General features: G+C 43.5%; 1 protein-coding gene across 1 annotated transcript in view; it reads left to right on the forward strand.

The window, feature by feature from the left end:
- LRRC63 (leucine rich repeat containing 63) overlaps window positions 1-13,629 on the forward strand; it is a 30,182-nt gene that overhangs the window by 13,287 nt on the left and 3,266 nt on the right. The window contains exons 6-10 of the mRNA XM_084825944.1: window positions 1,645-1,716; window positions 4,391-4,548; window positions 6,416-6,514; window positions 8,804-8,940; window positions 11,828-11,911. Coding sequence (XP_084682070.1) covers window positions 1,645-1,716; window positions 4,391-4,548; window positions 6,416-6,514; window positions 8,804-8,940; window positions 11,828-11,911 — 550 coding nt within the window. The remainder of the gene's footprint in view (window positions 1-1,644; window positions 1,717-4,390; window positions 4,549-6,415; window positions 6,515-8,803; window positions 8,941-11,827; window positions 11,912-13,629) is intronic.

Genomic DNA, 13,629 nt, shown 5'->3' on the forward strand with positions numbered 1-13,629 from the left:
TGCAAATCTTCCTGCAGGATCCTACTCGCTCCTACCATAAAAATATAACCTAAAAACATGCAGTACACTGTTAACCCATCCCCACCATATCTTTGGCTCCATGAGGCCTTCTCCTTTACATGTCTGCTCAGAAGTATGTCCCATTGTGTTCATCACAATGGGACTTACTTCTCAGTAGATGTATGTTGGATTGCACAGTGAACTTCTCAGATTTATGGTCTGCATCGAACAGAGGAAGAGTAAGGCTGTATTCACGTATTTCTTCCTTGTCTATAATGTAATGTAATATAATAATAGTCCTTCATTCCACTTTGATCTTGTGCTGTTCTTTCTGCTTTGCAGATCTTTCTACATAGGTATGACATATGAATACAAGAGCAATAATGAAGACTGAATGGTGGGCTGAGACACACTGCTCCAAGCTGCTGCAGGCTTGGTGGGACCTACTCCCAAGTAGACTTATTCATCACATTTGTATCTTATTGTTTCTTTCAAGGAACTCCCAGTGGTCCCTCTCACAACCCTCTGAGATAGCTTACACTGATAGGTTTCATGTATCACTTTCTAAAGTGGTCAAGAGCCTTCTCTGTAGTGGCTCCCCATGTACAGAATGCACTTTCCCAGGGAGATCTGCCTGGCATCTTCACTAAATACATATAGATACCAGGTTAAGATCTTCCTCTTAAAGGCATTTAACCTTTAATCTGTTATTTTATAAATTTTACTGCTGGTTCCTCAATATTTTTAATTTTTACAATGTTTTAATGTTTAATATGGTATTATTTTCATACTTCTATTGTTATACTATTAGTTTTATTTATTTATTTTTTGGTTATTTGTTATTTGTTTGGTTTTATGATTGTAAACTGCCCCAAGGGCATTGGCCAGTTGGGCAGTATTCAAATGTAATACATTATTATTATTATTTATTATTATTATTATATATTCAATAAATTATTAATGTGTATCCTGATCTTTCTAGGTTATGTATGGTTTCTTTAGTTGTAAACCAACATTTGTAATGACTGTAGTGAATAATTAATATGCACCCACTTAAAATAAATATAGAAAGTGTCAATGGTACACTTTATTTTAAATTAGTTATTTAAATCAGCCTTCTTTCTTGGTTATTTACATTAACCTATCCAGCAGAAGAAGAATAAAATGTGAAAAATTGCCCGCTTGAATTTTGGGAACACAAAGGGCTGGTTCACACATCATGCTAAGCCATGGTGGGTTAATTAACCACCGGGGCTTAGCGGTATGGGTGGGCAGCCATTTTGCATATTCAAGCCACAACCGTGGCTTGGGTGGGTTGTTGGCATGGTTAACAAAACACACAGAACCCATGGGCTGTTTTAGAGTTGCAAGTGGTTTATTAACCATGCCAACAACCCATTCTCACCAGGGTCACACAACACAACAAGGCGCAGTCACAGCTTGAGTATGCAAAAGTCACATTAAATAAGCCACAGTGGACTGCAGTGATTGTATGAATCAGGTTAAAGTAGCTACTTTTAAAAGCCTAAGTGAAGAAAAATAAACACATGTTCCAAGGAACATGGTTGTTTTGCAAGGAGGTTCTAAAATATTTATCTCCCACATGAATAAATCCACCGTAATTTGTTTCATCATATTTTTCAGAAAAGATGTTGGAAGACAGCATCCTGGCTGAGGAACATAAAGAGAAAAAAAAGAAAAAAGTGACATATGCAGGTAAAAATAATTTATACACAGTAGTACATGTGTGTGTTTGTGTGTGCATAAAGATCTGTTAAAAGCCTTGACACAGCACACCTGTTGCACAAATTATGCTTAAGTTCGTTCCCTCTAGGAGGGGTATGCCAATATCCCCTTAGAGACACACAGAACTCTGAGATTCAGTCCAACGCAGTTTTATTTGGTAGGAGACAAACTTTCGGGTGGATTCTCGCAGCTAATGCCACAAAGGAGAACCACACCCTAGATGTTTTGGGGATTCAGCCCTGAAAACTCAATGCCCAGGTTTTGGCAGTGGCCAAGACTGGGTTTGCACAGCTGAGGCTAGTGCTCCGACCACGCCCATTCCTAGAGATGTCTGACCTGGTCACCATCATGCACGCCTTAGTTACATCCCATTTGGACTACTGTAACATGCCTATGTGAGGATACTTTTGAAAGCTGTTGTGAAACTTCAGCTGGTCCAGATGGCATGGACTATATTCTCCCATAGAAGCCTGCCTGGATTTTAAGATCTACTGGGGAGGCCCTTTTCTCTGTTCCACCACCATCAGAGGCATGTTTGGTGGGGACATGAGAGAGGGCCTTCTTGGTGGTTGCTCCCAGGCTCTGGAACTCCCTGCTGAAGGAGGCTGGATTAGCTCCCTCTCTGCTGTATTTCCGCTGCCATGCAAATACATGTTTTATACAGGCAGGCCTTTGGCATATAGCTTGGTCTGTTGCTGACGGAGGTTTTAATTGGCTGTATGCTGTTTATTTCTTTTATTATGTTTTTAATCCATTTGTTTTTTATGCTATGTTTTAATTAAGGTTTTTTTTTAAATCTGTATTTTATTGTTAGCTGCCTTGACTGCCATTTTTTGGCAGAAAGATGGGCAATAAATTATATTATGATTATGGCACATGTAGGGCCCCTTCTCATGGCTGCTGAACATGTGGCCAATGGGGAGATATGGCCAGTGGGCACATTGGCAGCAGGACGGCGTGCATGCACAAGGGTTTTTAATACATGTGGGGGTTCATCTGAACCCACCCCTTCTATAAGCAACTCCAAAGGCACTCCTTGGAGGAAGGGCACAGTACTGAGCCAAAATTTGTGTATCCCGGAATAACACATACCCCTTTTTTTAAGTGAAGGTCAGTGAATGCACTGCTGAGTCCTGATCACTAATGTGTCTCTGATGGGTTTCAAATCCAGGAACAAATTTGGATTTGGAGCTTTGAATGTCATTAAGGGATTGCTGAAGAGCCAAATCTTTAAGGTTCTGTTTTGATATGAGATTTTGCCATTTTTGCATGTTAGTGAATAGTCTTGAGCAAAACCCACATATTGTGGCATATTCTCCCTAGACAGGCTCACCTCACCCATTGGTGGCCTTTTGACGCTGTATGAAAAAATGTTTTATTTAGACTGGCCTGAAAGATCATTAGTTTTTAATTTTCTCTGACAGGTTGCTCTCTCAAATGTTTTTATATTGTTTTATTAATATTTTATCTGCTCTGTTGTTATTTTTTACCCCACATGATGATTAGTTTTTATTTTTGAGTTGGATTGTTTTTGCGCTATTTTTAATTGTTTGTTCTACTGAGATTTTTGTACTTCTTTTTAGCCACCTTCCACATGGAAAGGTGGGATATAAACATTTTAAAAGAAAAATAAATCAATAACCCAATGTATTGTTTAATGAACAGGCTTACAATCCAATGAGCATTAGTTCATTAAATTCAGCTTGAAATAACACAGTTTGGGCAGGTTTCTGGAATTCCTAGTGCAGCCATCAGAATACCCTGGGCAGCTGTTCCCTCTCTTTCTCCTTAATGGAATTTCTTCATGAAGGAAAGGGACAGAAGAAGCAGTATGAAAACACAGGGGGGTCACAAGTAGAAGACAGCATTGTCTGTATCCCGCATAAAATTTGATGAATGAGGCAGGCTGATGGCACCATAAAAGCCTTGTCTGGAAGCGCCCACGGTCTCAGTCAGTTGTTATGGCCAAGTTTGAGAAGTGACAGACCTTGGGGCAGAACAAGCATCTCTAAATCTGGATGAATTAGTGTTAGCTAAGCACAACCTTCCTCAACCTGGTGCCTTCCAGATGTGTTGGATTGCAACTCCCATCATTCCTAGCCAGCATGGCCCAGGATGGCTGAGACTGATAGGAGTTACAGTCCAATAACTCTGGAGGAGGGCACCATGCTGGCAAGGCTGGTTTAGTACATTCTGTGTGACGTAGCTGATTAGCATTAAATGTTAACCTTCTGATAATATAAAAAAAGCTTATCGGCACTGTTACCTAATGGGACATCACTTCAGCGGATGCAGATGATGCGAAACTCTGTGCGGAATTACTGAGATTATTAGCCTGTTAACAGGGGCGACTATAGAAAATGCTAGATATGTGGGAACAAAGGAGTGGCAAAGACCAATATTAGGAAAGCAAGTATTTCATCCACACTATATATGATCTTAATATAATTTGACTGAAAGTTGGGGGGTGAGTGAGGTCGTAGCTAATATTTGGGGGGAGGACCTGCTATCCTTTGCTACCCCTTGTTTACCCTGCCTGTTCTGTTGCACATTTTTTTCTTTTTAACTGCTGTTGTCAATGCTGGTACTTTGAAGAGCTGCTACAACCCTCCTTACTTGACAACCTATGTTATGCTTGTTTCAGAACCAGAAACGGACATGGATTTTGGTGCATCACTTGTCTCCGGTGTTCGCTGCAAGCCTCAATTAAGTCAAGAGGATATGGAGAATGATTTGATGACAAAGGCTGAAATGGCAGCTCTCTTTTGCCTAATGCATAGAAAAACTGGGCTTAGTCTTAAGGTACTCCCCCTAAAAGTGGAGGTGTCTTGCCCTTCACAATCTACTCTCACACTAGTTAACAACCCAGATCCTGATGGGCCATTTTCCCCCATCACATTTTCCCCTCCCTTCCTTGAAGTTACTCATGGTGGCCGACAATGGGATTTCCATTTTATCCTCACAACAACTCTTCAAGATAAATTAGGTTGCAAGACTTGCCTAAAGTCACTGGCTGGGAGCATTATAGTTGTGTGGGGATTTGAATCTGCGTCTCCCTGCTCAAAATCCAACACTACCCAGTACTGCACAGTGGCTCTCTTATGAGCATACCTAGAGCTACAAATAGATTTGTTAAGCTGCTTTTCTAAGTTATTATCAATGAGTGACAGAACAGAAGTCTTACACAAAACTCCAAGGGTGTAGAGCTTTCCATGCTGGCTGGGTATGATGGGAGTTGTAGTCCAACACATCTGCAGGGCACTAGGTTGGGGAAGGCTGGTGTAGAGACTGTGTGTGGAAATGTGTGTGTGTGTGCATGGACGTGCGGGCGGGATTATATATGCTTGCCCTGTCTCTGAAGCCTCCTTGAGTCAACGTGTTAGAGACCAGACTGGAATGGGCCTTATGTAAGTAATTTCAGATTTGACAAGGATGGATTGCATAGATCATCAAGCCTTATCCTCAGCAGACTTTTACATTCACAGGCCACCTTCCAGCATTACATCCAAAGCACAGATGCAAGTTGCACCCAGAGCGGTAGGGCGTGTGCAGTTCCCCATTCTGTCACTGCAAGTTGACACTACACATTCCTTGGTTTGCATGGATATGGGAATATATATAGAGATATATATAGATATAGATATATAGATATAACATTTAATTGAGGCACAAACCCTGTTGTTTATTGCCAGAACACTATGCAAAATGGGCACACTGTTTAATGCATATGCTGTGTTCTGGTTGCTTAGATTTTTTTCCCCTCCCAATATTTTGTCAAGTAACTGTGAAACAGCATTTGGAACTAATGGGTATTGGAGAACAGTCAGTACATAAACAGAAGAACAGCAGGGGCTACGGTAGAAACATGCATCAGTGTGATGCTCTCTTTGCTCCCCTTGCCCTCTGAGGGTAGCTCATGGGGCCAAACCAGATAGGAAGTGAGAGATTAAGTTGCCATTTGATTGATTGATTGATTGGTTGATTGATTGATTGATTGATTGGTTGATTGCTGACAGCCCCATGAGGCTGCTTTGAAGACTGGAGAAATGATGCTGCAGGAGGGTTTCTTTCCTCTCATGTCCTCTTTCTGATATAAAACTCTCTCCCCGCCCCTAATCCCAGCGACTATTAGCAATTCTAATAGTCTAACCATTTAGAGGTGGACGGAAAGGGTTAAACACCCTCTGTCAGAGCACAATTTCCCCATCTTCAAAAGCAGTCCCATAGGGCTGTTTATCAGTAAGACGAAAACTGTGTGGAATGCTAACCACATATCTCTCACATGTCTAGTTTGGGCCTCAGCTACAAGTGATAAAGGGATTATAAAACAGGATGCATCTTGCCTCAAAAAGGAAGAAGAAAGAGGGGTAAATGGTGGGGGGGGGCGGGGGTAGGAGTTTACATTGTTACTATTTTGGCAACTAAAGTCATTGCTGATATTCACTGGGATAGAGTAGACACTAGCCAGCAAATATCCCCGAAGTGCTTCAACAGATTTAAGGAGCAGATTCTGGTGATGCATCTTTGCACACAGACATTCACATTCTGAAGCCTGGTCCCCAGAAATCTCTTTCTTACAGTAGTTAATTTATCTAATAATTAGATCTATATTTCCCATAAATTAGCTGCTATATTAGATTCTAATGTATTTTTGCTTGTTTTCCTGTAGGGATATTTTCTGACTGAACTTCCAGATCTTTCACCTCTGGCTGAGTTTTTGGTGTACCTTAACCTGTCATTTAATTGCTTGTACTTCTTTCCTACAGAGGTGAGAGTGTGTGTGTGTGTGTGTGTGTGTGTGTGTGCGTGCGCACCATTTTTTAAAAAAGTCGATTAGAGCCACATTTAAAAAAACACACACTTTAATACAACAGTAGCTATAAACAAGCATGTGCACAGCATAGATATTATATTATTCCTCATTTATTTTCTAGATGTTTAGGAATTATGAACCAATGAGTCAATAACTGATAAACAAATGTGTCTCTGGGGTCATCACTACCCACCAGTTTGAACTGTTTGTGTGTTATTTCTATGCAAGTAGTAGGGAAGACATGGATCCATGTACTGATTGCTGGTTTGACTGGAGAGGACCGGTGTGGGTTCTAATCCTGTCTCCTACCATGCTAAGGAAAACCAGTGCCCAGAACCTCTAGACATTTTTTTGCCAACTGCTATGAGGCAGTAGTTTTGTCTCACTCTGTCCCTTCACCTTGTGCTTTTGGGTACGTTTGGGTTCAAATCCCATCTTTCTTCATGCTGTATGCTAGCAAGGAGCATGAACGATTAAAAAATTTGGGGCTGAGTCTCTGGCAGCTGCATAAATTTGAGAATTCCACCAGGTGTGACTTCTCCCATCATAGTACTGCACTTGGTGGGAATAGCTGCATCTGACAGAACAGTCCCTGCTGTGCAGTCTTAAAGCTACAGACATCTCCCACATGGCTGGGAAATGCTGGGAGTTGTAGGACTTTTTTCTGTCTAAACTGCATAGGATTGCACCCTAAGACGGCAATCTTATGCATACTTTTCTGGGAGTAAGCCCCATGGAGCTCAATGGTACTTACTTCTGAGTAGACATGTATAAGATTGCACTGTTAATAACAAATTTGCTGCTCTTTCATGCCACCCAAAATCAACTACCTGCGTTGGCTGCTTCACTGGTCTGCTAATTTCTGACGCATGCTCTCCCATCTTGAGTGATGCAACCTTCTTACACACCCCTTCTAAAGCTTCTGTTAGCTTCATGAGGAGGAAAAATTATATGTACAGCTCTTCTCACTCATACAACCATTTTGATGTTAAAATAAGACCCACCCACCCCTATTTTATATAGAATCATAGAATAGTAGGGTTGGAAGGGGCCTATAAGACCATATAAGAATTGCAGACTCATAAACAACAAACATGGCTGTTCTCATCTAGTTTGACCCTTGGTTCAGGGAAACAAAAGTGGAGGTGTCTTGTTGGCGACTCCCCTGACTCAAAGAGTTCTGGTCTCCTGCTGGATAATGGAATGTGAAGCTGAGCTTTGGCACACCCTGGTTCAAATTATACCCCGTGTAATTATTATTAATGAATGTACTGCCTGTGATGGGCTGTGTTTACTTCCTTGCTTAAGAAGGAGAATGGCTTCCACTGACTTCTGTGAGAAACAGTAAAGAAGCTGCAGTTGGTAACACTATGGAGGTGAAGGTAAAAGTCTGCCTCAGCTGAAGATGGTGGATGAGGAAAATGGCAACCCAGGCCTGTTCTACCCCTCACATCTAGGGATGTCAGAGAATTCCGCGACGGATCTCGGTGAGGCCGAATGCCAGTGCGTTCGGCCCCCCGAAATCCATCGCGGAACGAAGGCCCCGCCCCCGCAACCCATGAAAGGCGCACGGGACGAAGTCCCCACCGCCCCCACTCCACGAAAGGCACACGAAACAGAGCACTTACCTGCTCCTGTCCGTGCCGCTTTGTACAGAAATCCTAACGCGGGGACGGCATTTGCATCCCTGCGGAGGCCATGATAGGCTACGTAAGTATTTACGTAGCCTATCACGGCGGGGGGGGGACTCAGCATACACAAATGGCGGCGGCTACCGCCATTTGCATACGCTGGGGTTTTTCCCCCTGCCGTGATAGGCTACGTAAATATTTACGTAGCCTATCACAGCTCAATACAGGGATGCAAATGGCGGCGGCTACGACAGCCGCCATTTGTGTCCCTGCAGGGCTGCCCAGCGACCAGATGTCCAGCTGTGGGCGGCTGGAGCTGGCTGGCAGCTTCGCGGCTTGGCCATGGAGCGGAGCCAGCCGAGCAGGATTCCGGGGGGAGGGACGGAGCACCTCCCCCCCACCGCGGATGCCCCTGCACGGAGCCAGGTAAGGGATTCGTATATCCTACTCACATCCCTCCTTCAGGGATATAGTCCACAATGGAGTACAATATTCACTGTAGTCCACTACTTGGTAATATAAATTTCTCATATAAAAAAGATATAGATGCATTTGCCATAATGAGCATCACAAATATTTAATTTCATTTCCCCCCATGTTGTTTCTCCCACAGGTCTTTCATCTTAAACACTTAGAAATACTAAAGCTCCGAAACAATCCTATCAGATTCATCCCAGAAGATATCAACCAAATGAAGAATCTTAAATACTTGCTCATATCCTTCAATTTGCTGACTAGTCTTCCACCTGGGTACTTAGATTTTTACTTAGAAGAGAGAGAGAGAGAGAGAGAAAGAGAGTTGAGGAGAAGATGTCAAGAACTGAGGGCATCTTCTCACAATTGCCTCAGCACACATTTGCCTTGAGAAAAAGCTTGCCACTGTGGGCTCTGGGGTAGAACTACCAACTAGCTGGGCTGGGGACAGCAGTGCCTGCCCAAGATAACGTGCTGCCTGAAGCAGAATCGAAAGAGCACCCTCTCCTCTTGTGGCACCATTTTTAACATATTCCCTGCTTTTTTGCCAAATGGTACTCCAAGCAGTTCACAATAATACAAATAATACCAGAAAAGTACCAAAATTGCATTGAAAATACAACAATAGTACACTTCAGAAGAAAACTATGTACATAAAATAATGTCAATGTATTAGATTCCACAGACTTCATATCTACAAAGAGCTTAGTGAAAAAGAGAAATGTCCAGTGATAGTTTGAAAACATCAAGTTAATGGGCCTTATTGGATCTCACTGGAGAGAATTTTTTTTCAGTTTTGCCCTCATATTGTTCATTTCTTGAACTCTAGAATACTGGCTTTCTGGTGCTATCTGGAGAACCCAAAGGTTTAGTGGCGGCTTAGCAGGGAATTTTTTAATGCAAATATCAATAATGATGGACAAGCTTACATCAAAGGCAGCTTTTGCAATTGCCCCTTCAAAAGTGTAGGGGAGCGCTGAGTATGTTCTAGACCAGGGATGGGCAGTCTCAGGCTTGTGAGATCTACTTTGTGTTGTTGTTTTTACTAGAAACTAGAAATCCTCCAGAAAAAGACATAATCTTATAATTAAAGAATTCTGAGGGCAGTATTTGTTGGGAGTCCCAGAACTGAATGGAACTCACAGACCTTCCACACAAAAACCCAAGCTTTCTTCATTTCAGCAGTATACTTTAAGGTGATGATGGGAGTAATTTTGTTGCTACTATTGTTAAACAGTTTGGGAGTCAGAAATCCTTGTCTATCTACTGCAACTCACTCAGAGACCTACCCGTAGACCCAGATCTGCCTGCCCACCCCTGGTTTAGATTGTCCACCCCATTGAAACCTGAAGCATTTTGCAAATGCTCCCTTCTTTTTTTCAAAATGCCCCAAACCATGAAGAGTTGTTCTGTTTTAATATATCTTGCTCTTCACCAGGGGACAGACTCTAGAATTCCATGTGTGCTGGGTTGCAGAAGGGTAACATCTCCAATTACTGTACCAGACATTTGTTTTTGCAGAAAGATTTTGGAGATGTGGGCCCTCCAAGAGGGAGGCTGAAAGTTACACTTCCATCTGCAGTCAGCACCTTGAATGGAAGAGGAATTAGTTTCACACCACCCCCTCCATGCTGTTATTGGAAAGCAGTAGGCTGTGTTCACTTCCTCTGGCATGAAGCAATCTTCTGATTTCCCTCTACCCACCCCCCAAAGGGGTAGCTCTGTTAGTCTGTTGCTGCAACAAACAGCAATGACTCTTATGGCACTTAAAGACAAACAAATATATTTGTGGTATAAGCTCCTTGTCCACAAAGGCTTGTGCCATAATATATTTGTTAGGGTGCTTCCAGACGAGGCTTTTATGATGCCATCGTTCTGCCCCATTCACAAAATTTTATGGGGGGGAGGAGTCCAGATGATGACGTCTTCCAGTCATAGCCCCCTTGTGTTTCCCTACCACTTCTTTGGTCTTTTTCCTTACCTCAGAAAATTCCTTAAGGAAAAAAGATGGAATTGCTGCACAATGCCTTCCAATTGATAGTACTAGGAGCCTTCTGTCTGGAAGCACTCTTAGGGGGTGTTCAGATGATCATAGGGGCAAAAGATGCCATCATGGCTTCTCCTCCTGTCCCTGCGTGAGCCACACGTACACCTGTTGTTTACTTAATTACCCATGCTGCAGTGCAGGTTGGTGTGTCGTCTGAACCCGGAGCACAGCATGGCAGGGATGGCTTCATACCCCCCTACAACCCCTACTGTAAGTCTGTCTTTAAGATGCCACAAGAATTTTTACTCTGGTTTGGGGGGGGGGGTGATGGTGGGTTTTGTTGTTGTTGTTCGTCCTTTTGCTCCTCTTAGGGAGTAATCCTATGGCTGCTAGTCAGTGGCTAGACGGCCATAGGATATCTGGTTTTCCAGGAACTGACCTCAGACCCCGTGCTCTGAGGCCAGTTACTGGACAATCGACCTTCCCTCCCTTCTATGCTGCCTTCCAGGCAGGGTGGAACAGCCCCGTGCTCCGTGCTTGGAAGAGGAGTGCGGAGCGGCCAAAACAGGGTGTTCTGGGGGCGTTCCAGGGTGAGGAAGGCAGAAATGCTGGTACGACACATCCTGTGTGTCATCCGGCAGCCTCCTCCCCACTCCGCCTTCCCACAGCTAGACAGTCGAAAGAAATTGGCTGTCTAGCCACAAATGCAGGGCAGGAGAAGTGCAGAGGGAACGATCCCCTCCATGGTTCTCCTGCCCTGCGTTGGATAGGCGGTCACCTCTGAGTTCAGAGGTGGCCGCCTATCCCCATAGGATTGCACCCTTAGCGTCTAAGACTTAGGCCAACCCCCAGGGATCTGAAGAATGCTGTATGAACTTGTGTGGGTCTCTGTTTTATATAGAATAATCTCTTTTTATTTTATTTACACCTGTTTGCTCCAAGCAACTAAAATGCTTATTACACCTGTGTGCAAAGCAATCTGTCTTTTTGACAGTTACAGATTAGGGGTCTCAAAGCAGTATTGTCATGATTTAGTGGGTCTCTCCATGGCAATTTGAGGCCCGCTAAATTATACAGTTACACACATACAGTGTATATTAGCAGTTGGATATGTGCGTATTGTGCCAAATTTTATATGCTTTAGATGTGGTGTATGTTTATTTTCTCTTTCCGTAGGCTGTTTAAATTGCCAAATCTTCAGGGCCTTGATGTTTCCTACAATGAAATTGAATTTATCTCTAGTGATATTGGAAATCTGAGGTACTGTACTGATGTTTCCCTAGTTTCTATCAACCCTTTATTCCATTGTGCCTCTAAGTATCCTCTATGGCTCTCTTTACAACAGGGGTACAGACCCTTTAGGTGTGGGTGCCAAATCTGGCCCTCGGAGATTTCCCAGGTGGCCGGGCCCCTTTTCCAGACCATCAGTCATTTGGTGCTTTTGTGCAGTTTTTCCTTGTTCTAAAAGATTGAAATTCCTCTTTTGCTTAGTTACTGGCAGTAGGAGCTTTAGGCTAAAATGTGCTGGTATTTTTGGCAATTTTGGCCCTGCCCCCTTTGCCTTTGGCCCCACCCACCACTACAATGCGCCTCCCCGAAAGCTTCTCCAAAATGGAATTCGGGCCATGGGCTGAAAGAGGTTGTACACTCCTGATTTACAAGGAGATGCGTGGCTTTCTTGGAACTCTCCTTGGACACGGGTGGCCCACTGACACTGAATTGACTCTCTTTTGGACCTTTTGGGATGCTTTTAACAAAGAACTTTTGAAACCAGTGTAAATGTTCTGAGTATACTTGGCGCCTATTTAAACCAAACACAGAAGAAATGGGAAAGCGTAAGTCAGGCTTTGCTTTATAATTTTATGCAATATCTTAATGTTCCCTCTGTATTAAACTATTTTATGGAATAGGCTATTTTGTGCAGTACCCAACAGACGGCATCCTTCCGGGGGGCTCAGGCAGGGGTCTTTCCCAACCCAGCTAACTAAGATTCTTTTAGCTGGAGATGTCAGTGATTGAACCTGGAACCTTCTGAACTGCAAAGCTACAGTCCTGCTTCTCTACTACATTTTTTTAAAGGAAGGACTCATGCTCATATCACCCAGAACTCTGCCTGTTACAAATAGATATGTTTCAGGCTTTTCTCTAGTTCATCCGAGGGACCAAATTACCTTTGTACAGGCAGCTGTAAAAATAGTTCATACTAGCAGATTATGACAGGTGGACTGACTATTTACTCCCGTGAAAATGCACTTCAGAGTCTAAAGGCCATAGAACAGGGGTGGGCAACCTTTTTGCCCCTGAGGGCCACATGTGTTGATGGGTGGTGAACTGGGTCTCACGCAAAGACACATACAGAGACACATTTGCTCACTCACTCTTCTCTCCTCCACCTCAGCATGCAGGGATGGGGGGCTTTAAACCAGTGGAGGCTGGTGGCTCTGATTTCAGTGGGGCTATAAATTGCCTCTGTTTCAGTCAGAACCAGCCAGAACTCTAAAGGAGCTATCCAGTGTGCTGAACCTATTTTGGGGAATGTGGTTTGGGACCTTGGGTAGCTCCTTTAGAGTTCTGGCTGGTTTTGACTGAAACTCAGAATGGATGCATGGCCCCAACAAAATCGGAGCCACCAGCCTCCACCGGTTTAAACTCCCCTTTGCTGTGCACTATTTCATTGTGCCTCCCCCCCGCTCCCCAGATTGGGCAAGGGGAGAGAGAGACACAATTTAAATTGGGAGAAAGGCATGCAGAGATTACTTTCTCTGTATGCCACCTTCCCCATATTATGCTCTACACAGCCAGCCAAACATCTGTTTTTCAGGGCGGGTGGAGCGTGGTTGTGAAAGAAAGGGTGGTCTGCAGGGAGAGTCATCCCACAGGCCTTCCTTCCCATTTTATTCATACTCCACATAGGGTGGCCAGCTGTCCTTCTTTACAGAGGGCAGTCCTCTACTTGAAGGTGTCCTCTGTCTGAACGG

The sequence above is a fragment of the Heloderma suspectum genome, chromosome 1, assembly GCF_057233095.1.
Source record: "Heloderma suspectum isolate Gila_16-S chromosome 1, 16-S_ref, whole genome shotgun sequence".
In the NCBI taxonomy this organism is placed as follows: Eukaryota; Metazoa; Chordata; class Lepidosauria; order Squamata; family Helodermatidae; genus Heloderma; species Heloderma suspectum.